This window comes from Drosophila miranda, chromosome 3 (assembly GCF_003369915.1).
Source record: "Drosophila miranda strain MSH22 chromosome 3, D.miranda_PacBio2.1, whole genome shotgun sequence".
NCBI lineage: Eukaryota > Metazoa > Arthropoda > Insecta > Diptera > Drosophilidae > Drosophila > Drosophila miranda.
The window spans coordinates 16581265-16604788 of record NC_046676.1 but is presented as its reverse complement, the minus strand read 5'-3'; the positions used below and the strand labels follow the sequence as shown (position 1 = coordinate 16604788).

Below are 23524 nucleotides of genomic sequence, written 5' to 3'. Positions count from 1 at the left end.
TTTTCTAACATTTATATATATATATATATGTATGTACGTGTGTAGGTATATATCATGTATATATGTATGACATTTTGCTTTTAGCATTTAGTTGGTTATACGTGTTTGTGTGTATTATATGTAGTTTTATTTAGGCCTTCTGCACTCTTCCAGTTATTGTATGGCCAGTCCCAAATGACCGCCGCATTGTCAAAGTCAAAGTTATTAATCTCTATTTTTGTCCAAAAAAAATGTTCAACAATTTCACGGATTGTAAAACTTTTCATAAATTCTCAATGCTTCCGATGCGCTGCGCTTGTCCAGCTCAAAGGAAAAAATTCAGTTTGTATTTTATTGTCAATGTTTGATCTTGTAAATTCTTTACAAAGTTCCATCTGTGCATAAATAACAAGTGCTTCCTGCTTCTCTCCTCAATCTCGAATCGAATTATGCTCTTTAAACATACATACATATATGTATTGTATATTCTCGTAATCGTATATTCTGATATTCTGATACTTGTGTATGCTTTTTCGTGACGTGACGCATGTAAATTCATCTAGTTTGTTAATCAGCTTCCAGGTTTTTCTTAATTTTTGGAATTTTGCTACATTTACATTCAAGTTTCGCTACAGTTTTCTGGTTTTTTTCGGTTAATCGGTTTTCTTCATAATTTATATTTAGTTTATGTAATTTTTAAGTGTCATGGAGCATGCGGAAAAGAACCGAATCTTTCAAGCACGGCTATTCAACTAGGATGCTGGGGCTTGCGCGGGCTCCCTATTCGTGGGACTTTGTTTTGTGATTGTATGCATATTGTACTTAGTATTTATCTAATCTGCTAATTCATGCCGGGCCCCCTGTCTATCGGGTGACCCCCGCATGTAACATATTTCACTCACACTTCACTTGACGACAATGCTAAGCATTTTTACATTTAAACATATTGACGTATTCATTTTTCTATTCATTTTTTGTTTCGTTTAGACTAAGTGTACATAAAGCTAAGCGTTTTGATAGTAGCCTGGAGCATGCCTCTAGCATGGGTGTATAAAAATAGCTCTGGAAGTGGACGATCCATCCACATCACATCGGATGGATCAGAACTGCAAAATGAATATGAGTCAGATCGAGAAACTGAAGGGAAAGAGGTCAAACAAAAATTGCACATATTTTTCTATATATGTATGGATATATATAATGCACGAAATCGAAACAAGCATAATACTCGTATATGTATATCTTTATATGTATTGTCTTTGATATATCTTATCTGTTGGTTTTCCTCGGCTTATTCTACAAAAGCCACAGATTCTTTTGTGTATAAACTAAGCTTTTCCACTTGTTAATATGCATGTTTGTATGTATGTATGTATATATTTAGACACCATCACATCTGCTTAAAAGCTACAGCTACAATATGTATATATATATAGAATATATCTATACCGTTATATGTATATTTCTTGTATATATTTCAGTTACATATTGGTTTTGTTTTTTGTGTGTTTTTTTTTTTCGCTTTCTGTGTGCATGTTCTTTTTAAACATGCTGTTGTGCCTTGTGTAATATGCGCTTCATTAAACTAAACCCCCATTAAAACTAGTAATACATTTTTTTCACTTGTAAACTGATTGTACAAAACATGCATGTATATAATATATATATATATATATATATATACATATATGTATATGAATGTATGTATAGCTATATAGCTATATTTGTATATGTATACAGGCCAACTAGAGCTATTAGTAAACGGTAAACGGTTATACGTTAGAAATCATAGGTTTTTTAATAATCAAGCACTTGAAATCCTGGCCAAAGCTGTACATTTTTCAAAGCTCAACTTTGTGTGTGGTGTGTAGTATGTGTTCTAGTGTATTCTGTCAGCTGAAACAACCAATTTTGAGTCTTTTGTTACGTTACGAATATTTTACATACATTTTCTTCCTTTTCGTTTCTCCTTTTTCAGTTAGCAAAATAGTTGTACCTTAGTATGTCATGTCTACTAGGTGCTACCCTACGCCTAAGGTAAGCATAGGTGGCATAGGTTCAGGGTATAGAATGAGTGAGGGAAATGTAGGGAAAATAGTACCAATCATGGTGATATTCTTGGTTGGGGCACGTGCGAAACAAGTTGAGCCGATGTGTAAATATCTCTAAATATTTAGTTATATATTTTGTATGTCTATTATCTATTGAGAAGAATGTAGACAGACACATTCTGATATTCACAGTGTGAATAGTAAATAATACAAGCAGCACATATATGGATTACTACTTCATTATCGCTCATCATACTATATTATTATATAACATATACATTTATATTCTGTACTGTACTGTACTGTACTGTTCCTTGTGACATTTCTCTTTGTTCTTTCGTGTTTTTAAAGCTGAAACCCACGCATTATAGTTATTATTTTCATTACTTATATACTAGATGCAAACATTTTGCTTATTGTGCATTTGTAGTTATCTTTATTGTCAACTGCACTCTGTTTACCATGTAGATTCTTTGGTATACGACCAGCTCTCTGAAGAAGATTCTGCAACAGGAACACCCCTTAAATGCTGTAGATCAGCAGTTTCCTTTTGTTTAGTTTTAGTTACATAGATCGTGTCTACAGAAATTATTTTCCGTTCTAGTTTTTAACACTTAATAGTTTTGGATCTACTATATGGTAGGTATGTTATTTTTTTTTATATTAATTTCTCGATATATGTAAATATATTTGTATATTTATTTGGCGGCAATCATACATTTTTGTCTTGGGATTAATAAAATGTTTGCTTGCCGTTTTCTTATTTATAGAAAGGCTTCCATTAACAGTACCTTTCAACACGAAATTCAGCTATGAAATTGATTTATTGTCTGGGACGACTCGGGATATTTAGACACATTTACCAATCGGTTACATATCGGTTAGATTAGGTTTAGGGTATACTCCACATCCTCTTCCGTGTTTATATATGTATTGTATATCGTTTATCTTCTTTTTTTGTGTAAATATATAAATCGGTTATTCATTATTTATTGACATATAGTTTCGCCTTTTTGGTTTGGATTATCTTTGGTTTTCCTTCAGTTGCTCTCTTTTGGGTTCATAGAAATCTCTTTGTAAAAAAATTGACAAATAAATTCGGCAAATTGACACATGATTATGTTGCCTGCATCGGTGTTATGCTAGCTAGCTCGATACGCGTCGAGATCCGCCAAAATACCGTAAGTTCAGTAGCAAAATATATCCTATCCATCGCTCGCCACATTGAGCACCTCTGATCTGGGTGTTTCCGGTTTCTGGAACTCTATTTTGTGTACTTTTTGCAATGCTGTAAGCACAAATGCTGTATTCAAGTATTTGCTGCGTCTGTCCACTGATGTCTCTCCTGCATCTCATCTCTCTCCTTATCCCATCATATACATTACTTCTGTTAAATCTATGTCTGTGTTTAGTCATGGGTCATGACCTTGCCGTGGGTGTAGTAATAGGGCTTCCCGTTTCGCGAGGGATCCGTGGCTATTTTGGAAAGCATGTCAGGTCCGCCCGGATGCAAATCATATTTGTTGATGCGCTCCTCGCCGATAGGTCGTGCATGCTTTTGCATCTGCTCCTGGATCCAGGGCACATACTGCACCACGTTCGCGTAAACACCGGGCAGCTTTGGGTGGGCACACATTATGCCCCACGACACAATGCCGCCGACAAACCAGCGGTCCTTTTCGCCCGGATACGGACAGAGCAGCGGACCACCCGAGTCACCCTGCAAAAAAGATCACCTTATCCACACACAGCTCGAAGCGGCTCGAAGCTGCTACTCACCTGACAGGCATCCTTGCCGCCATCATCAAAGCCTGCGCATACCATGCCCTCCGAGACGGTCAGATTGTCGAGCCACTCGTCGCACTGGTTGCGCGTGATAATGGGCACCTGCACCTCATTGACTATGAACTCGTAGGTTGACTTGGCTGTGGAGTAAACAAGAGATCAGTCCAATATTCCCGTCCCGTCCCGACTGGCAGTGGCTTCACTCACGGTCCTTTTCCTCGCGCTTGCCCCATCCGATGACGGTGCAGAGGGTGCCGGAGTGGAGATTCCTCACGCTTGGTGGCGGCAGGCAAACGGGCAACAGATGCTCGTGGAAGGAAACACGCGTGGCCAACTGTGGGAAAATTGATACATTACATGGATGTAGTGATGTTCGTGAGACCAGAAAACCTACCTGGAACAGGGCAATGTCGTTGTCGTGGGCAATAGCCATGTTGTACTGCGGATGGGGAATGACAGCCTTTACCTTGACCTTCTGGCCCGTGTATGTGAAGGAGTTGCGGCGCGTCACGCCCAGCTGAATGGTCCAGTCCTCCAGATCGATGACGGTGTAACTGCAACCACAGAAAGGACACAGGACAGGATTAAGCGGCAGAGTCGGAAATGGAATGGCAGTGGCAGTAAGGGCGATGCGGTACTTACTTGCCCACGCAGTGGGAGGCGGTGAGCACCCACTGATCAGATATGAGGACGCCGGCGCAGTAGAAGATCTTCTCGGGCCCGCCCAGAATAGCGGCGAGGAAGGGCCAGTTGCCGGGATTGGCCTGGCTGCCTCCAATGATCCGCCTGGAGGGCTTGTGGCGTCCACGTTTCACCCTGCCGCACTCTATGAGGGTGGAAAACAGCCGTCAGCCATCATTCCAACAGTGGAGAACTTTTTCTCGACTTACCATAGTTGGAGCACGTTAGCTCGGCCATGGGATAGTCCTCGGTCTTTTTGCAGTTGGCGAACTCCTGCATCAGGGTGGAGCGCCGCTTGGCGTACATCTTCCAGATGTCGGTGGAGACGTTAACCGAGGCCAGTAGCGGACGGTGTGTTCGCTGAGTTAGGACACTGGTGGCGTTCACGGCCGAGTAGCCAAGAATGGAGCACACGGCGCTGGGTGAGACGGCCCGGTCCCAGTTCTTTACGCAGGCGGGCATCCACTGGCGCTGTCCGATGCGGTAGACCTCCAGAACCCCTGCGCCCACATCCCCATTCCGCTCACTCAGCCTCACTGCAAAGGCGATGGATCATGGTGAGGGCTCAATCAGACTCAAGAGGATCCCAATACTCACGGCAATTACGCTCATCCTGGCCGTACGGACAGTCGATGATACCATCGCAGATGTGCTTGATTGCAATACACTGGTTGTCTCCACAGTAGATCTCGTCCACGCCACACCGGTCGCAGCTTCCCTCGTCGGTCTGGTCCATGCAATCCAAGTGTCCATCGCAGACGTATTCCATCGGCAGGCAGCGGTTCTGGTCGCACTGAAAGCCATCGCACCTGGGATTAGAGGCCGCTATCATAACGTCACGCACCTCCTCCAGACCCACGCAGTCCTCGGAGCTGGGGAAGTCCTTAAAGAGCTTGCAGTTCAGATACTCGGGAAGACTCAGCCCGAACACGTCGAAGAAGAACCCGCATCGGCGCATTGTCTCAGTGCAGAGCGTCTTGCACGGCGGCACTGTGGCACTATGGAATCGAATGGATATAACTTGTTTAGTCAGGATTCAAGATGCACATCATGCACATGTTCTTTTGAGGCCCTTTTTCAGTCTACCTAATCCCTAATCTTTTTTATCAGGTTCCCCCAAAATACTTGTATCCCATCTTTCAGAGTCTGTTCATCGCCTCTCATCTTAGATCCACCCATGCATTTTCTCACCCACTCAAAACTCACCCACTCTGACCACACTTGGGCACGAAGAGGGTGCACAGGAACAGGGAGACCAGCTCATAGCAGCGGACGTCCACAAGAGCCTCGTAAGAGTCCAGGTCCTGCAAGCGAGGTGGATTAATAGGATGGCAAGGAGCTCGCACCATATTTACCACTTGCGTCTCCAGCTGACCAAAGTGACCGATGTAGTTGGGGAAGACCGTGTAGTTGTAGGGTATCTGCGGGCCCTGACAGAAGCGCACGATGATGGGCAGACAGGTGCCGGGGGCGGGGTTCTTGCCAAAGCTCGAGTTCTCCTCCACATGGATGGTGTTGATGATGGTCTTATTCACGAACTTGATGGTCGGATAGGCGTTGAAGTACGCGGCCAATCCACCAGCAATGGCCAGCAGAGCAAAGGCGTTGATCAGTATCTGGAACAGGCGGAACTTCAAGCGTCCGTTGGTGATGTACGGATTGGAGCTCTTGCGTCGATTGATGATCTAAAAAGTCATCGATTGAGTAGGTTTTTCTAGGATTAGGCTTCAAGGTTCTGCCACTGTACCTGATGTTGCAAGGACATGGTGTGGGGTGCTCCATTCTGAAAGCGCACAATGGTCTGCAAGCTGCTGGGCGGAGCACTCGTCTTGTTGAGGGGCGACAGCGTCTGCGGGGGCTCCAGCTCCTCGATGGGCTCGTGTTGCACTCCCTGGCGGCAGACAATCGGAGCCGGGGCTAGGATTCGACATCAGTTAGTAACAGTTTGAGTGTCGCGTATGTCCTCTTATCACTTACCGCTGCACAGTCGCTTTGCCGACAAGGAGGGCAGAAGTGGGGCTTCCATGAGTTTCGAATTGTAGCCGGGGCTGGAAGTCTGGCTGAAACTATCGCTAGAAATGGTCGAGTCCTGGCGGAAATTGATCTTTCCCCGCGGCGGCGGCACTGCCGGAAGCAGCTTGCTGAAGCGTGTGGGTGCCAGGTCCATTAGTGGCGTCTGCTGGCGCTGGGCCATGCCCGGATTGTTGCCCTTGCGACCGCTCTGACTCGATGATGCCAAGGGCAGAAGCGGCACCTCCATAAGCTTCGAGTTGTAGCCGGGACTGGAGCTGATGGAGTAGCTGTCGCTGGACAAGGTTGAGTCCTGGCGCTGCTGCAGCTTCGGGTAGACAATGGGCGGCGGCTTGTTGCTTCGCAATTTGTTGCGCACGGTCAAGGGCGGTGCCGCGTGAACCCTGGGAGTACTATCCACGGAATCAAACGAGCTGTTCATTCGCTGCGGCGGCTCCGGTGGCCCTGGACGTTTTTGGCTGATGGCTTTCTGATTGCCAGCAGCTGCAGCTGCAGCTAGAGCCGGAGCTGGAGCGGGCACGGGAGCCATGCCCAAGCCCAGCGACATGGACGACATGGTGCCGCTGGAGATGGTGCTGGAGCCAGCCGAAGCTGCCGACGAGGTGGAGGCCGATGCAGACACGCTGCTGGTTTCCTTATTCGACTCGGAGCTGTTGCTGTTGCTGTTGCCGCTGCCGCTGCCGCTGCTGATGGGAGGCGCAATCTTGACTGGTGGCTGCTTTCGGGCCGGCACCGTCGGTAGCTTGCTGCTGTTGGCGACGACATTGTTGTTGCTGGCCAACTCGACACCGAGGCCGAGGCTGGGATTGTTGTTGTTGAGCTTGTGCATGGCATCGTTGACGACGGCTCTCTCCCGGTCGCGCTCCAGCCGGAACGTATCCTTGGCCAGGGGGGAGTCAATGGGGATGGACGAGGGCTTCTCGTCGAGGGAGGACTGTGTGTCCACCGAGGAGAACCGGCTGCGAAAGTCGACGCTGGTCGAGCTGGATGCAAAGCGCTCGCTGTGCCCTCCCGAGGAGCCGTAGGCGGAGTCGACGGTGCTGCTGGAGGAGCGCTGGGCCCGCTTGGCCATGTTGCCCAGCCCGGCGTAGCGGTTGGCATGGTAGCCAGCGACCTTGACAGGTGTGGAGGTCAGCGACTCATCGAACACGGAGTTCTCCAGGCTCATGCGGTCGTCATCGGAAATACCATCGGCATCCGAATATCCGTGCGCCGGACGTGTGGCTATGTCAACAAGAAGTGCTGATTGCAGCCCGGCTGCCTCTGTGGTCACGTTTGCTGGCTGCGGATAAACAAACACTGTCCCAATGCCGTGGGCGCCTTCCTGTCCGGCTGGGCCCGGCTGCCAGCCAGACTTGCCTCGCAGCATGCGACGCGGGATGGGCGGCGGTGGCGTGACTGGCGTGTCCACACGTACCAGCTGCTGCTGCTTGGCTGCCCCAATAGCCCCCATTGGCGCTGACTTGCCATATTTGAGGTCCGTCATGGTAACCTGCGTCGACGGGCCATAGAAGCCATAGAAGCGGGAGAAACAGTAGAGGCTGGGTCAGAGGTCGGAGGTGTATGTACATAAAGCTATAGCTTGCCAAATAGCAATATTCCGCGAGCTGCCTGTGGCTCAGTCTAAGCCCACGGAGCCAAATCCCTTGGATCCAGGCGGACGGACTAAGCTGCTAAGCCGAATGTAGCTTGGGCGCGGATTCTGCACGAATGGCAAATAGCGGAAAAAGCTTTCACTGGTGGGGGTGGGGCTGTGGGTGTGGGTGTGGCTGATCCGGATTTGTAAAAAGGGGACATTCTCGAGTCCATTCTGCGTTGCAGGTGATGATGTCGATGATGACAATGTTTGCCACAGCGGGGCAGGAGGAAATGAAATGAAATGAACAGAGGAGAGAGGCCCCTCCTATGGCTGCATAGCTTTATAGCCAGATCTGACACATCGGCTGTGAGTATTGAAAAGAAAGCCGACTTTTTGCTAGCTTTTCTGGGGGTTGGACTTACCAGCCTTTCGTTGCCCCCGTTGGAGCCTAGCTGCGACGGCTTCTGCTTATCCTCGAGCATGGGGTAATAGTGGGAGGAGTGGCGTCGCACGATGCTGCTGGTGCTGCTGCTTTGGCTGCTGTGGTTGGAGCTGGGCAGTGGCAGCAGTGTGACGGACTTGCACTGCTCCTGCTGCTTGTCGTAAAAGTCCAGCAGAGAGTTGAGGGGCAGCGCCAGGCTGGCGGCACGCTCCGAGCTGCAATAGAAAAGGAGACCTCTACTGGTGAGGCAGGAGCCAGGACTGGAGGATGGGACGGCACCTTACCGCGAGCGACTGCGCTGGTCGTCGGCCGAGTGCGGATGCTGCTCCTGGGAGACGCTCAGGAATTGTTTATTCATGTTCGAGTGCGTTCAGGGCTTAATCGTTTAAGCTGCAATGGGAAACGAAATGGAGTCGATTATCGGAGTGATCTCCGCGTTCATGTGGATCACAAGTCGAAAAAACCATAATTACAATTGCAATTTTGTTACCAAATTGAGTCCCCAGGCCCAAGCGGTCTGCCCACCATGCATATCCAAAGGAAACTATACCATTGACATTCCGCCTGACTCGGCCTGTGCGGCATGTGCAAGTCATTCAAATCGTACGAATCAGCTACACAATCGACCCCATCACACACTACTACTGGAATGGGACAAGCCTGAGGGAGATACATATATGTATGTAGAGGCGGGCACGGGCACGTGACAATAGATCCCTGCCATACAGCATACACACACACACACTCCTGTATGGAACGTAACGTATTGATGCCATCTGCATCGTGCCACGCAATTTGGTCTTTTGTGTCTAATGGATGCCATTAGTTGGTTCATAACACAAAGAGCAGCCACTTCCTCTTGCCCCACAAATTGCCTTTGCCATCGCCTTCGCGTTCGCACCGACTGTCCTGCTGCCTTCATTGTGTCAGAGTGAATGTTGGCTCTTGGGCCCTAGAGATGCTCCCTGCAGCACAGCTTTCATTGAGTTTGTATCGAAATTCATTTAAGCAACAAATGGGGACAAATGAAAGTGCCCTGAATTGAGTTCTACGAGTATTCTTCTATAGGTAGAGTCCTTCAGAGACTGGTACACTGCAACTCCAAATGGCCAGGACCACTCACGTGGCTATCTCCGATTCTGGAATGTTCGGATACAGCAATTCTCGGAATACAGTGAATATTTGCATATTCTAAAATCGATGCGGAGGATGCGATGGCTCTAGAAGGTCCCTGCGCACAATCTATACGAGTATGCAATACTTTTATACGATAATCTATCTACGAGCTAGCTACGAGTCAGCAAGCCTGGAAAGGATTTCGTCAATATGCTGGTGTGACCTACTTAAATCGGAGGCACATAAATCCACAGAGTCCTATGCCAGAGCGAGACAGTCAACAGGTGAAATATTGCAAGGGGTGTTTGATGGGCGAACAAACACACAGAACAATGGAAAAACAAACCCACATTTTGCATCCATTCTTCTGGTAGCTGCAGGCGCACACGCCCACACTCCCACTCACCCGCTTGCCCACCCGCCCACTGGCCACCCACTTAGTCGAGCAGAGGCGAGCTGTCGGAGTTCATGATGTGTCAAGGACGTCTATTGACACTAATAGGATGCAATCAACTCTGGCAGGTGAGAAGGCGGCATGTCCATCTCCACCTCGACCACCACGTGCATTCCTAGGCCCTTGTTCGTGTCCATTTCCATATCCCTGCGTCCGAGTTTGCATATGCCTGGCATTTGTATGGAGTTGCTGTCTGAATTGAAATTTTCCCCGAGGAAAAAGTTTTCTATTTACTCTGGGAGAAAGTTTACTCATAGAACCCATAACTGATAGAAAACCATAATTAGATAAGTTTTCCTCGGCTAAAATTGTATTTAAGTCGGATTTCCAATCAAATCTGCTTTGCTGAACTATTTATTTCCTTGGCATTCCAGCTAATTATCTAATAAAAAACATTTAATTAGATGCTTCGTAGGAATCGCAGTTATCGTACAACAGCAACAAGTGCTTTTTCGCACGAAGTATTTATTGAAAGTTTTTCTCTGCTTGTTTTGACCATAAAAATGGCAGCATATTGGATTTTCTCAATTGTTGTTGTTGGGATTTATTTTATTAAAAAACGAGGGGGAACGTTGTGAGTTGCTGCGGAGACCTCAACTCTACGGTTATACCCGATACTAAGTCAGTATGGCTCTCCTCCATGCAGACGCCGCTAATATTAAACGACACGACAAAGAGAGAGACAGAAAATCAGTCTGAGCGTGACGTCGGGCGCTGCGTAGCCACTGCAAATTGATTTGTTTCTATTGGCTATGAAAATGATCTGATCTGATCCAGATTCAGCAATCTGATAGATATGGTCATTATCTATGATTCTGCGTTTTTAGTTTTCTCGTATCCTCAATATTGTGGATGCAACAGATTTTCGTCCTTTGTGGGGGCGGAAGGGGGTGGGGCGAAATTTTGAGATACACGTTTTATAGTAAGATCTAACAGGAGTGTGGATACCAAATTTGGTTACTCTAGCCTTAATAGTCTCTGAGATTTTTGAATATCCCCAGATTTTCATCCTTTGCGGTGGCGGAAGGGGGTGTGGCGAAATTTTGAAACAAACTCGTCTCGGTCCGATATATTAGGAGTGTGGATACCAAATTTGGTTGCTCTAGCTTTTATAGTCTCTGAGATCTTGGCGCTAATGTTTTACTCTAAGCAAAGCCGGCTATGCTACGTGTGTTAGAGAGAGACAGGGCGAGAAAGAATGAAATTGTTTTCTTGATTCTGGCTATAATAATTATACGATCTGGTTCAGATTTTGCACTCTAGAAGATATAGTCATCTTCTACGATTCTGCGTTTTTAGTTTTCTTGTATCGTCGAAATTGTGGATGCCACAGATTTTCGCCCTTTGTGGGGGCGGAAGTGGGCGGGGCAAAGTTTTCTTGTAGCAGTGACATATCACAGAAGTCTGGATCCAAAACATCGTTGCTCTCGCTCTTATAGTCTTTGAGCACTAGGCGCTGAAGGGGACGGACAGACGGACAGACGGACGGACGGACAGACGGACAGACAGACATGGCTCAATCGACTCGGCTATTGATGCTGATCAAGAATATATATACTTTATGGGGTCGGAAACGATTCCTTCTGGACGTTACACACATCCACTTTTACCACAAATCTAATATACCCCAATACTCATTTTGAGTATCGGGTATAAAAATCACGGTTCATAATCTATACATTCGCATACAAATCATAAGATGGAATGAGGTTTCTTCTTTCAGTTCAACACACATTTAAAACGTTCATTTATCAGGCGCTTCCTTTCCTCAGTTTTATAAGCAAATACTCGTATGTAGACACACATGGAAATGCATAGAATTTTCCTATTAGCATACACACACAACCAAAGAAAGAGAGGGAGGAATATATATGGAGACAGGATAAACATACAAATTCTATTTGCCTGGAATTTGTATGCTGAGCAGCAATTCCCAGCTCATATGAACCATAAATTGTTTGCTTTTGTGTGGCCCAGTCCCGCGTTCCTGTCCCAAAAAGTTACCCAACGAATTTGCAACGCAAAAGCAATCAGCCTGCCCCAGGAAGGTAGAGGAGGAGGCGTGGGAGCACGAGGCTATTAAATTATATTAGGGGCGTGGATCTCCCCTTCCGTTCCCTGGCATTGCTCCCTAATCTATCGCTGACCTTTAGGTTATTATCCAAATTGTTGACGCATTTGCCAAGTGTCAGCCTCTCAAATTCCACTCACAGATCAGAAATCTCAGTGATGTCCAGATGGGACCAGCACCAGCCCCAGACCCGCTTATATAAGTCTGAAAAGGTTGAAATTCCACAAACCCAAACCAGACAGGACGCCAGCAATTGTTCCTGTGGGCCTGATAGCTTTGGTACACATTATTAAGTATACGTCTAGTTGTGCGGATGCCTTTGGCCCGCGCCTACTCCTACTCCTACTCCGAGTCCTACTTTTGCCACTCTTCTTTTCCTACCATTGATGCTCGAAAGTATTTTCCCGAAGTATTGCGTATGGAAATGGAATTCTGAGTTAATCAGCAGTCGGGAAAATGCGGATAATGCGGAAAATTTCCCTTAAAGAGGACAGTGGCAAATTATTTTGTTTGCTAAGACTCGAACCCTTGCTTGCAGTCGAACATTCACTAAGCCGTTGAGTAATAGGAGTTCGAATTTGAGAATCATAATAATATCAACACTTGTGTCCATTGTCCATGGCGCAGAGGGTTGGAGGACGGACGGGGCCAATTATCGAGGGTAGAGCACAATGTCTGGCACACATCCTACATCCTGCCAAGACTGTGCAATCAGGGTCAGATGACATGGGTGAGACAGATTAGGCACATGTAACATATTCAAATTCAGGTTTCCTTATCGTCCTTGGCATATTTGCCTAGAGCTCATCACATCCAGCGCATCCAGGGACCAACACCACCGTCCAAGCCAAAGTTCTAGGAATTTCATTACAAGGACATCCTGGTCAGCGCTGTCGGAGGATAGAATGGCTCAGAGCGTCAAAGAGAGAGAGGACGAAGTGCTGGCTGTGCAGGGCTCTTCAGCTATGCCTAAAATGTGCTGGCACTTTTGCACTCACTTCTTTCCATCCTATCTCTCTCTTTCTATCTGTTGTTGTATGCGTATGTATTCACTTTTGGCTCGTGTTCGGCTCTGGCTCCAGCTCCAGCCATAATTTAAATTTATGGCCGACTCGCTGCTTATGTTGCCGCTTCTTATTTGTCGGACACGGGACACACATAAATTATGGCTGAGCATTTAATTAGTTTGTGCAGCAGGCGGCAACAGCCTTCCAGGTAACTTTGAGGTCTCGTCCGTCCCAAACCAAGCCGGGACGTCGACGCCCTCGGGAGCCCATAGATGTCATACGAGTATGTACAATATGTATCTCACATTACTGAACTTCAAAAGCATCCGTCAATGCTGCAGGACAGACCAGACGGATACCTCGTTTTGAAAAGTCAGTTGCAAGTTTTGATTCACAGTTGATTCTACTGTGAAATTATGTGACAATCTATTTTATCTCGCAAGTGCAGACAGCCTGGCGGCCAGTATAGAGGCTGCTGGGCACGCCCATACAATTAACAAACCAAATATCACAGCGAATGTGGAGAGAGTAGGCCTTTGTTCGTAATTGTGCAATCAGCAATGCGATGGTGTGCGATACTAGTCCTGTAATGTGATTGTGAACGGGCACGTACGAGTATGGATAGATGTTCGAGCGCGTGCTGCAAATGGCTTTGGAAAGAAAGGATAGAAACAGGGACTGGGGGACGACTTCAAAGTCAAAACGGAGAAGGACGAATTGTTCAACAATTTAAATTTTGTACTATGTATCTGTATCTTATAGATAAACGTTTGCATGTGCTTGCTTCTATGTGGCCTGCGTTTCCGCTGTTTCCCAGCATTAAACGTTTGGTTTCCATTTCCATTTTACATTCAAAGGGCGTTCGTTCGACTGATTGACAATCTTTGTCGGGGAATGAGAACGAGAACTCCTCTCTCTGGGAACCCAACCATCCCATCCCCATCGATTGGTCTCCTTTTCACTGCGTCTCATTTCCGCTGCCATCTGATCGGCCACATGAGATGCGGATGCACATACTCGCAATCGTTCCCGTCCCCGGAGCACTCCTTGCAATTGGATGCTGTTTGCCTGCCACTCAGCTGTCATGATAGATTTGTGCGCGAGTACGAGTGAGATGCCGATGCCGATCCGGTGCCATCGAGTAGGGTTTCTGGCGCAGGACCCCAACTAACTGACACAACTTACTCCTACTCGTACTCGTACTCGTATTTGCATAGACACAAGCCCTCAAAGTTTTGCAAAGAAGCTGCCCATGGAGGTTGCTGTGCAAATAGGAAGGAGCCTATCGCCATGTGGGGCGTCACTTTGGGATGGAAATGTGTGATAGAAACACGAGTTACGAGTACAATCTGCAAAAAGTTCCTTCCATTTCTATTAGTCTACTCGTTAATCGCTTCCAAAGTGTTTTTTTAGGTTGCTAGTTTTATTTCCGTGACTATCGCAAGACAAGCTCAGACTTGTTTGATTCTTTTTGTCTGTAAAAGATACACGCGGAGCATTACATACAGGTTCCCTTCTTGGAAAATAGGTAATGCCATTGTGCCACAAGCAATTACTGGGAATGCACAGAACTGAGGCTGCTTCATTAATAACAAATCCAATTATTTCTTACAAAATACACATATAAAACATACACGTACATATATTCCGGTGAGCAGCAAGGACTGGCAGCCAAATCCGATGACAAAAGAGAGCATTTTTGCAATTGATATTTTTGCACTCGGAAAAAACAAACTTTCGTGGAAAGCAGCACTGCGCTTTTATAGAATAGGAAGGAATATAAATGCCACATTTTCTGTAAATTTTCAAAAAACTTTTTCGAAGTGTACGAATACTAGATGCGTTCGCTGGGATGGGATGGGGACCACATTGTACACATTGTACGTACAATATTTACTGTCATCGTCAACGCCATTGTCCTCTTTGTCAGTTTACATTTTGATCGAAGGGAGCTGAGGCGGGGGGCGGGGGGCGGAGTCCTGAGTCCAGAGTCCTGGGCTGACATGCTTTACTTTCATTAGTTAATGCGGCCAGGCAGCGCTGACTGATGCTGACGCTGACGCTGGCGCTGACGCTGACGCTGGCGCTTTGTTTCTAACGTCTCGCTGGGCGCACGTGGCAGGCTGCGGCTTATACTGCCTGCCACGGCAATGATGGGTGTCGTGCCTGTCAGCCTCCTCTACTCGTACAGCTGTATGCGTGTGTGTCAAGTGGCAAGGGAGAATGAGGCGACAGCCAGAAGAGCCGCCAGAGAAATACAGTTTGCAGAGTGTACATACATACATATATCGTGCTCATCGAACCGTTAACGGTAGACAGACGAACGAACAGTGGGGCAGCGGGGCAGCGGGGCAGCGTGGTCATACTCGTATGCAGCGTATATGTATGTACAGTGGATGGAAAAAGGAAGACATCACGGCCCTGCCGTTCCCTCCCTCTTTTCGATTTCAGTTTCCGTTTTGTTCGGTTTGCCTTGTCGTCGGGTGTTACGGAAATTGATTTTCGTTCTTGAACACTTCTTCTGTCTCGCCCCCGCCCCTCTCTCTGTTGTCCGTTATAATTTACTCTCCACCTTCAGTGCTCCAGCTCCAGTGGTTCCCCCCAACGGACATTCCTCCTTTTCACCTCAAATTTTAATCAGATAGTCAAAGTTACGAAGAATTTAAGCTTTTAGTTACAAATACTTGACAGTCTGGCCAGCCGTCCCCGTGGTGGGCCACCACGCGCCAGTCCGCTCTCCTGAGTAGGAGGCCAGAGCGGAGGGCGGGTAGGTGTAGGTGCATTTCGAATGTCAAGGACGCAGAGAATTCTGAGAAAGGCTGCAGCTTCAGGCGACTTCAGGAGCTGCGGTGCGACTGCAACCGGCGGTGTCATGGCCTATCTTTGTCCGTGTCTGTCTCTGTGGCTCACTGCGCAATTCCCAGACTTTTATTAAATTATCCTTTCTCTATTCCACCCGCACCCCACATTCCACATTCCTCACTCTTCCTCCCACTGCAGATTTAATCCGCTTGGAGTGTTTCCCGGTCACAGGGAGTTTCATTAAAATCTGATCAGAGCAGTGGAATGAAGCGATTTATCTATTCCATTGTTGTTGTTGCTTGGGACGTGCATTTCCAGGACGAAATGGGAATTGGACTAGTTAAATATGTTACGAATAATTCTTAATCTGTGGGCGCTTACCAAGAAATTTGCACACATTTATACAATCATAAAATAAATGATTGAATTGTGGAGCTATTAAATTTAAATCGATCTCTTATGGACTATGATATACATATGTATTTCAGATACTTTTGGTATGCATTTGTGATATTACTTAACAAAATTTACAATTTTCTAACCAGTTGGAATGTTTTCTTTCAAGCTATCAAAACACGTTAAAGCCAGGAAAGTGAGGGCGCTGTTTTTCAATTACAGGTCTCACTGAAAGAAAGCTAGTGCTGCAGCGATAGATTGATATTTAATCTACCCTTCAAAGCTAAGCCACACTGGGAGAGATAACGTAAATAATTATTCCACTTTTCGGAAATCTGGTATATAAAATAACCAGTCTTTATGATTCTGCGTTTACGTTTTTATCGAATCATTACAAAAATTACCAAAGTAAAAACGATGATATGTGTGTGCGATGATATCACAGCAAAGCAAGATGGTGAGATTTGCTGCATTTTGAATGCACACGTGAACTCTGTTTACTTTGAGTAGCGAGTATAATATTGATGGCGCCTTGACCCCTGTGAACACTAGGAATACAATTTCCAATCCCTTTAATCAAGCTCATTTAAAGTCTTGGCCATGTCTTTGGGTTCCCTGAACCCGAGCAGGGTCTGCTCTGATTCTGACCTTGTCTGGTCGCTGCTATCGGGCCAGACATTGCTAATTGATTTCCCAGTGCACTTTATCGAGAATGGAATTGTTGATTTAAGTATTTGATCGGGTCGTGTAATTTTGACTTATCCTGAAACATGATGCTGATTTCGTTTTATGCATAAATATTTGGTATTATGCTAGCCAGAGTTCCAGATAAATATTCTGTATTGCTTTTTCTTCCTCCGTTTTCGTTGCTCGGCCTTTTCTGTTGCGTTGCATCGATTTTTGGAATTTTTGGCATACCAATTCCTGCCCAGAGAGTATATTATGCCCCTCAGTAAGCAGGCATCGTGTCCCTGTTCGTGTGTGTGTATTTATTTCATCCAAATTGAGTTCGAATGCTGCGCGAGTTGGAGAGGACAGGGACAGGCACAAGCTGATACAACTTGTGTATCATACAACCTGATGTCTAAGTTTGATTCCTTGTAGCCTGTGTCTGTGTGTGTGTGTGTGCGTGTGTGTGTGTGTGTATCTGCCATGTTGCCCTGTTTGTTTTCCACTTCAACTCCGCCTGATCCTGGGACCAGTACTGGGCATTGGACTGGGTTCAACAAATTCATTCTATCTCATTCTGCCCCAAACTTTTTTGTCTCTCCTTCCTTCCGCTCTCTCTCTTTCTCTTTCTCTTCCTCTCCCTGTCTCTCTATTATTCTGTCTTTTTCTGTTTCTGTGTGGCTTAGCATTTTCGGAGCCCAAGTCAAATAATGCGCTAACACATCATTTCACACTTAAATGCTGTAAAAATATGCATAAAGATTTTTTCCCAATACATATCTACATTCATATATATGTATGTATGTATATATAGCTCATTCGTATGTATATATGTATGCATGTAAATATGTGTGTGTGTGCATTACTTACATTTCTCAATTGCTGTCGGTTGTCTCTCTCTCTGTCGTTGGTATTGTTGTTGTTGTTGTCGTTGTTGCTGTACGTCGGCGGCAGCCAGCATCAATCTCTGTCCAGCATTCGGGCATCTTTCTTCTGTATCTTTTTTCTGGTGTTTGCTTTGCGCCCGTCGCCTCGCCTCGGGCCAAAACACCTCAGCGGCAGCGCGCAGCAGTGACTGTTGTTGTTTCGGGTCTATTTTATATTTATTTCGTGCTTTGCTCACAAGTTGTTTCGGTTGGCTGGGTGGCTGGGTGGCTGTGTGGCTGTGTGGCTGGGTGGCGGGGGGTGAGGAGCAAGGGCTAGGGCAAGGGCATGTGCGAGAGGCAGTCCAAAAATATGAACTCACACAGACAGAGGCAATACAATTTTAGTTGACGTTGAGCAGGCACCAGGACGACAGTATATGTATGTGGGTGTATGAGTTTTTTGTGTGGCTGAAAGTGCGTGTGTATATTTTAAGTATCCTGTTTGCGCTGCTCCGCTGCTGCTGCTCTGCTGTGGCTTCTGTTGCCTACTTTCTGGCGCTCGCAGCCTCTTATTCTTTTTATTCGTCTCTTCTTTTCTCTTTTTGTTGCTTTCTTTAGTATTATTTGCGTAAATAGAATTTACGTGTTCTCGACACGTTGTGCCCGTTGATACTTGTGTATGGTGGGTTTAGGCATGCAGCATCCAATGCCTTTGTATTGGTAAATTAACTTTGATTACTAGCTGTTTGGCTTTTAACGGTTTTTTTTTAATCTGGGCTTCCAAGCCAGCGCCAGTACAATCCACAAAATAACGGTTTCGAGCAGCAAATACGAGTATGTGTGTATGTATAATCCACTAGGATCCAGGTGCTAATAACAAGGTGCAGGTTACGGCTAATTTATTGTCACATTGTTCAAGGGGAAAACACTCTTCAATGCAATTCAATTCAATTCAATTCAATCGTTTGTTCATTTGCTGCTCTTTAATCTATTGTATTTTTGATAAACTATTCCTCTTATGTGGCTCAAATTTCACCTTGTTCTTCTCCTTCCTTTACATAAACGCGCCGTTTCAGCACTTCCTCTTAAGCCCGCTCCTCCTCCCTTCCTTTACTTTCCTTTCCGTTCACTGCTGCTGCTGCTGCTGCTTCCAGTGCTCCTACTTCGAGGATGGTGATGCCGATGTGGTCCCTGTTGTTGTTGCTGGCCACAACAGCTGCTGCTGCACGCGCCGCACTCGGATAGACGTGCTGTTGCCCACGACATAGAGGTATCGAAAGAGGCCCAAAGCCCACGACTATACCGTTATAACCATTTTAACATACCATCCAACATGAGTGGAAAAGTTGGATTCGAGTTGCGTTGGGTTTGAGCGCAATCGCCATCAAACCACCAACGCCACAACAACAAAGAGAGAGAGAGACAGAGAGAGAACGATGTTCGAACCTAAGGCTCATACTTGCAACGCAAAAATAGGTAAAAAAGCTATTTAGCCAGTTGCTTGATAAAAAAATAAATTAGATATAGTTTTGATACCTATACTATATATATGATATATATCTCATATTAAATATATACCCATACAGTTATATACTCGTAAAGAATCTCTTGGTGATTAAACCAACTTATGAAATCATAGTCCGGAATCAAACAACGTATTAAATTCAACAAAACCAAACCTCTCTAATAATAATTCTCTCTTTTAAATTATCTCTATCTTAATTTTTCAAGGTGCTTAGAAAAATTTAAAATTTCCAACATTGTTTCTACAATTTTGGTTGGTTGAAAAGTTTAAACAATTTAGAAAGAATTAGAAAGTAAGGCAACAGAACAAAAAAAGGAGAAAAGAACTCAAACCAAAGATGGTTTGAGTGAAATTTTTAAGGCGAACGGAACTTAACACACTTAACCCCCCTATATTTAAGCAGGTAGCTTGAGTAAATATTTCCAATTTAATTTAAAAAAAAATTTGTTCCACAATATCTTTCACCTGAACTGCGCTAAAATTGTTCAGTTTCGTTATTTTTGTGGGGATATTACTGGGTTAAGCGTTCTGTGAAATTATATTCCGCGATTTTGATATTCGGTTTAATATTAATTACTAGCTGGCGAGAACCCTGCAACCATATCTATAGTTATAGACTCGCTCAACAGCATGACACGTGCCGCACAATCTAGGAAGAGAAAGCAGGGTGGTGGTATACTTATTCACACTAAGCTTTTGTGTGACTGTAGTCAGTAGTTGTTGTCGACTTGCATTGTTGATTTGATTTATGACATCCTTACAAACACATCCCCCTTTCACAGATGAACATACCCTCCCCATTGGGCCCCTTATCACAATCACAGTTCCTGGCGAACCTGAAACTACAAGCAAACATGAGGGGAAGGACAGCCTCTGGGGCCGAAGGGAAAGATACCCTAGTCGATACCCGTTACTGTCCAAGTATTGGTCATAATCCAAGTATAACTTTTAATCCGGCAAGGAAGTCATAAATTTAACAAAACGTCAACAGGTGTATTTGAAATGTTCGCCTTTCGAGGGGATATAGCACAGCCGTGTTTACATCTGTGCAAAACGAACTATCATTAAATTAATCTCAAGGCGCACTTTATTCGCGGAAGATGCAACTATTCAGTCGGCAATCGTTGGAGTTAAGCTTTCACAGTTACTTACCGACTTCCGTCGAATCCTTTGACTTGTGGAATCTAATCCGCTGTCGCTGGAGTGCCGCCGGCTGAAGTGTGCTTGGGAATGTCGAACAGAGGCATAGCACAGCAAAGGAAGGGTCGTTCTTTGCGATGGAAATTCCGGCCCTCTTGTTTTTTTATGCAGAACTGCGGCCCGTGATTCAACGGGATTTCTGCGAGTGACTGATGGGGCTGTCAACTCAATAGACCTTCGCTGTGTGGGCGGGGGCGGAAGGAGCCTGTTGCATGCACGTGGCGCGCCACGACCTCTTCGTTTTTTTATTTACCAAACGGATTGAATTGTTTAAAACCCGAAATGCTCAACATAATTCAGTTCGAAGAGTGGCAGAGCATTAAGCTAAAAAGGGAACGAGGATAGTAGGATAAGTATGATAAGGGCGGGAGAGGAGCCGTTTCCAGCGGCAACAAGAAGCCAAGCGATAAGGACTCTAAAAGTTTCCACTGCTCGGCTCACTAATCGGATTTAATTAAATTAGTTGCCGCTGCGCTTCGTGTCTCAAAAGCGTTGCCTGGCAGGCGAGAAGAGACAGGCGGCAACGACAGCCATCATGCTGCAGGAGCAGCAACCGGGGAGGGACTCGTTTCAGACGATGCGCAGCTAACGGCAACAACAGCATAGCAGCCACCACATTGCAAAAGACAAGGCGAAGGCTAAGGGGGGGAGAGGGAAAATCCCGCGATGAAGAAAGAGGGAAAGAAAGAGAAATGGCCGTATACCTCATAGCAAATTGTCAGGTGCTAAGCTATGATAAAGTACACTCAACAAAATATGTTGATCCCAAACATGCCCTGGAGCTGGGGGTGAGGTGAGGAAATTTCCCTATCAAAACGCGCCTGATAAGAACATTTGTTACATACATACACACAAGCCTTTTCACGATAGCCTCTATTTGGCAGATCTGATGAAGGCAGGGTGCTTGGCGTAGGTGCTGGCTTACCTTTAACTTAATATACCTTGTGCTAACCGCAGGACAGGTCAGAGTTGGTTTTGAAAGTTGTATATATACGTATGTACATACATACATACATGAGTGGTATGGGTAAAGGGGAGGTCCAGGTAATTGAAACGCTTATTTCAACAAAATTGGCATTCCCTGGAATACGTCTGCAGTTGTTGGTGTGCTTGTGTGTGTGTGGGTGTGTGTGGGGTGGGGTGGGGTGTTGTGGGTTGTGCGGTTGGGTTTTTTGTTTATGGAAGTGTTATTGTTTAACTTTCCACTTTTCGTCCACGCGAGCCCCCGTACAAAAGGGGGAAAGGGCGCGTATGTTGGTATATATGTACAAACATTCATACATGTATATGTTTGCATGTGTATTGTGTGTGCTTTGGACCAAAGCTGAAATGGTCATAAAATTTAAAGCGCTTATATTTAATGAAACAGGGGTGGGAAATAAATAGATAGATCATTTTACCCTCACTTTGAAACTGATTGAAATTGAACTGTTTCGGCCTAAATGGAATGTCAACTAATACCGCGGTACAAAATGTATTTTTAGCCTTGCAAATAACAGGGAGCCAATATCTAAAAATCGAATTGTCAATAGATTATCTATTTACCATTAATTGATGTGTATTTAATTTACTAGCTGCCACGAGTGGAAGGAATTTCCTTTATTCTATTTATGATAAAAATATTCCCATTCGTACCAGCATGGTATCAGAAAGGTGAGACATCCGATTCCTGTTAAGCACTATAAGTGAATGAATTCCGATGCAGTATACAATAGCTCGTAATCGCCCAAAAGAAACGTCTTTTGGGAAGATTTTCTTTTTTTGTAATAAAGTTTAAGCTAAGTGAAATATAATGTCTTAAAAATGGCAACGATTGATCGGTATGGAAACAAATATTTTGGGCCTTCCTTTCTCTTTATCGTTCATAAAATTCACTTATAGCCGATATCTACTGTACTATTTGCAGTCGTTATTTACGTGAGCTCTCTCAACATTTTTTTAGATGAGCTGTCGGATTGTGTGTATAAAGATTTCCATATTACTTACCCCTGCTGATGGTGGGTGGACGGTGGGGCACAGCTTCCGTATGACGCGATACGCGATAAAGAACTTTGTTTTGGGTTTACTAATGGGTGAGTACGTCTGCACTAGGCGAGACAAATAGTCTAGGCGGGCCGGGCTTTTGCCCGCTACTGCGATCACTGCGAACTGGAAAGGAACTCGGCGAGGTGCGACAATGGAATTTGCAGCCTAAGAGATTTGCGATTCACGATAAAGAAAAACCAACGTTAGCCATCCGAATTTTAAATGTATTTTCGGCACTATTTATAGCTACTGGAGCCAGCTTTTGTGAAGCTTGTGGTTAATAATTATACATATGTATATGTATTCTTTTTTTGTATTTTCCAATTTTCGCTTTCTAGGGCTTGTTTGTGATAAGCTCGCGATTTGCTCAATAAACAGTCCCGGCCGTAGCGAGCGCGGGAGCGGAGACAGAGACGCCAAGCATCCGCGACACTTTATTGTGATTTTCTTGCGTTCCGTTCCCGCTTTTGTGCATTTAATAGGCACGAAAGAAAGAAGCAGAGCCCTGAGAAATTGGTCGCAATAACATACACAGTGGCGCGATACTTGACTATGATCTTTATTCGAGTACTAGAGCCACCATGCAATGTTTTTTAGGCAATTCTTGATTGATTTCGAATCTACGGTGATTTGATTATTCAAATTTTGGCTGTTGCGCCAGTTGAACTAAATCTAATTTATGAGTAGCATGGCAACCCTGCAAATACCAGCAACATTGACGTCACAACATGGCGACTGTTTTTTTTTTGAACATTTTTGTTAAAACCGTTTTTTTGTCAAAATAAAATACATGCGAGTACTAAAAAGTAGTTAATCCTGATCAAAATTGATTCAGAAATCATATA

At 45.2% G+C, this 23524-nt stretch overlaps 1 protein-coding gene across 3 annotated transcripts; it reads right to left on the bottom strand.

Moving 5' to 3' along the window:
* Positions 1-43: 43 nt before the first annotated feature.
* Positions 44-23027, bottom strand: LOC108158092. 3 transcript variants are annotated; one of them, XM_033392025.1, is made up of 14 exons: positions 22641-23027; positions 8833-8938; positions 8529-8763; positions 6474-8019; positions 6244-6413; positions 5852-6181; positions 5703-5800; positions 5094-5494; positions 4706-5032; positions 4458-4641; positions 4210-4369; positions 4023-4149; positions 3810-3955; positions 44-3750 (listed from the first exon to the last, which is right to left on the bottom strand). In XM_033392025.1, the coding sequence occupies exons 2-14, from the start codon at positions 8904-8906 to the stop codon at positions 3439-3441; spliced, it is 4110 nt and encodes a 1369-aa protein (XP_033247916.1). In that variant the 5' UTR covers positions 8907-8938; positions 22641-23027; the 3' UTR covers positions 44-3438. The 3 variants fall into 3 exon arrangements, with proteins under 3 accessions (XP_033247916.1, XP_033247917.1, XP_017145748.1); XM_033392026.1 differs by lacking the exon at positions 22641-23027 and adding an exon at positions 17934-19227 and having other exon boundaries at positions 5855-6181; XM_017290259.2 differs by lacking the exon at positions 22641-23027 and adding an exon at positions 17934-19226.
* Positions 23028-23524: the final 497 nt, after the last annotated feature.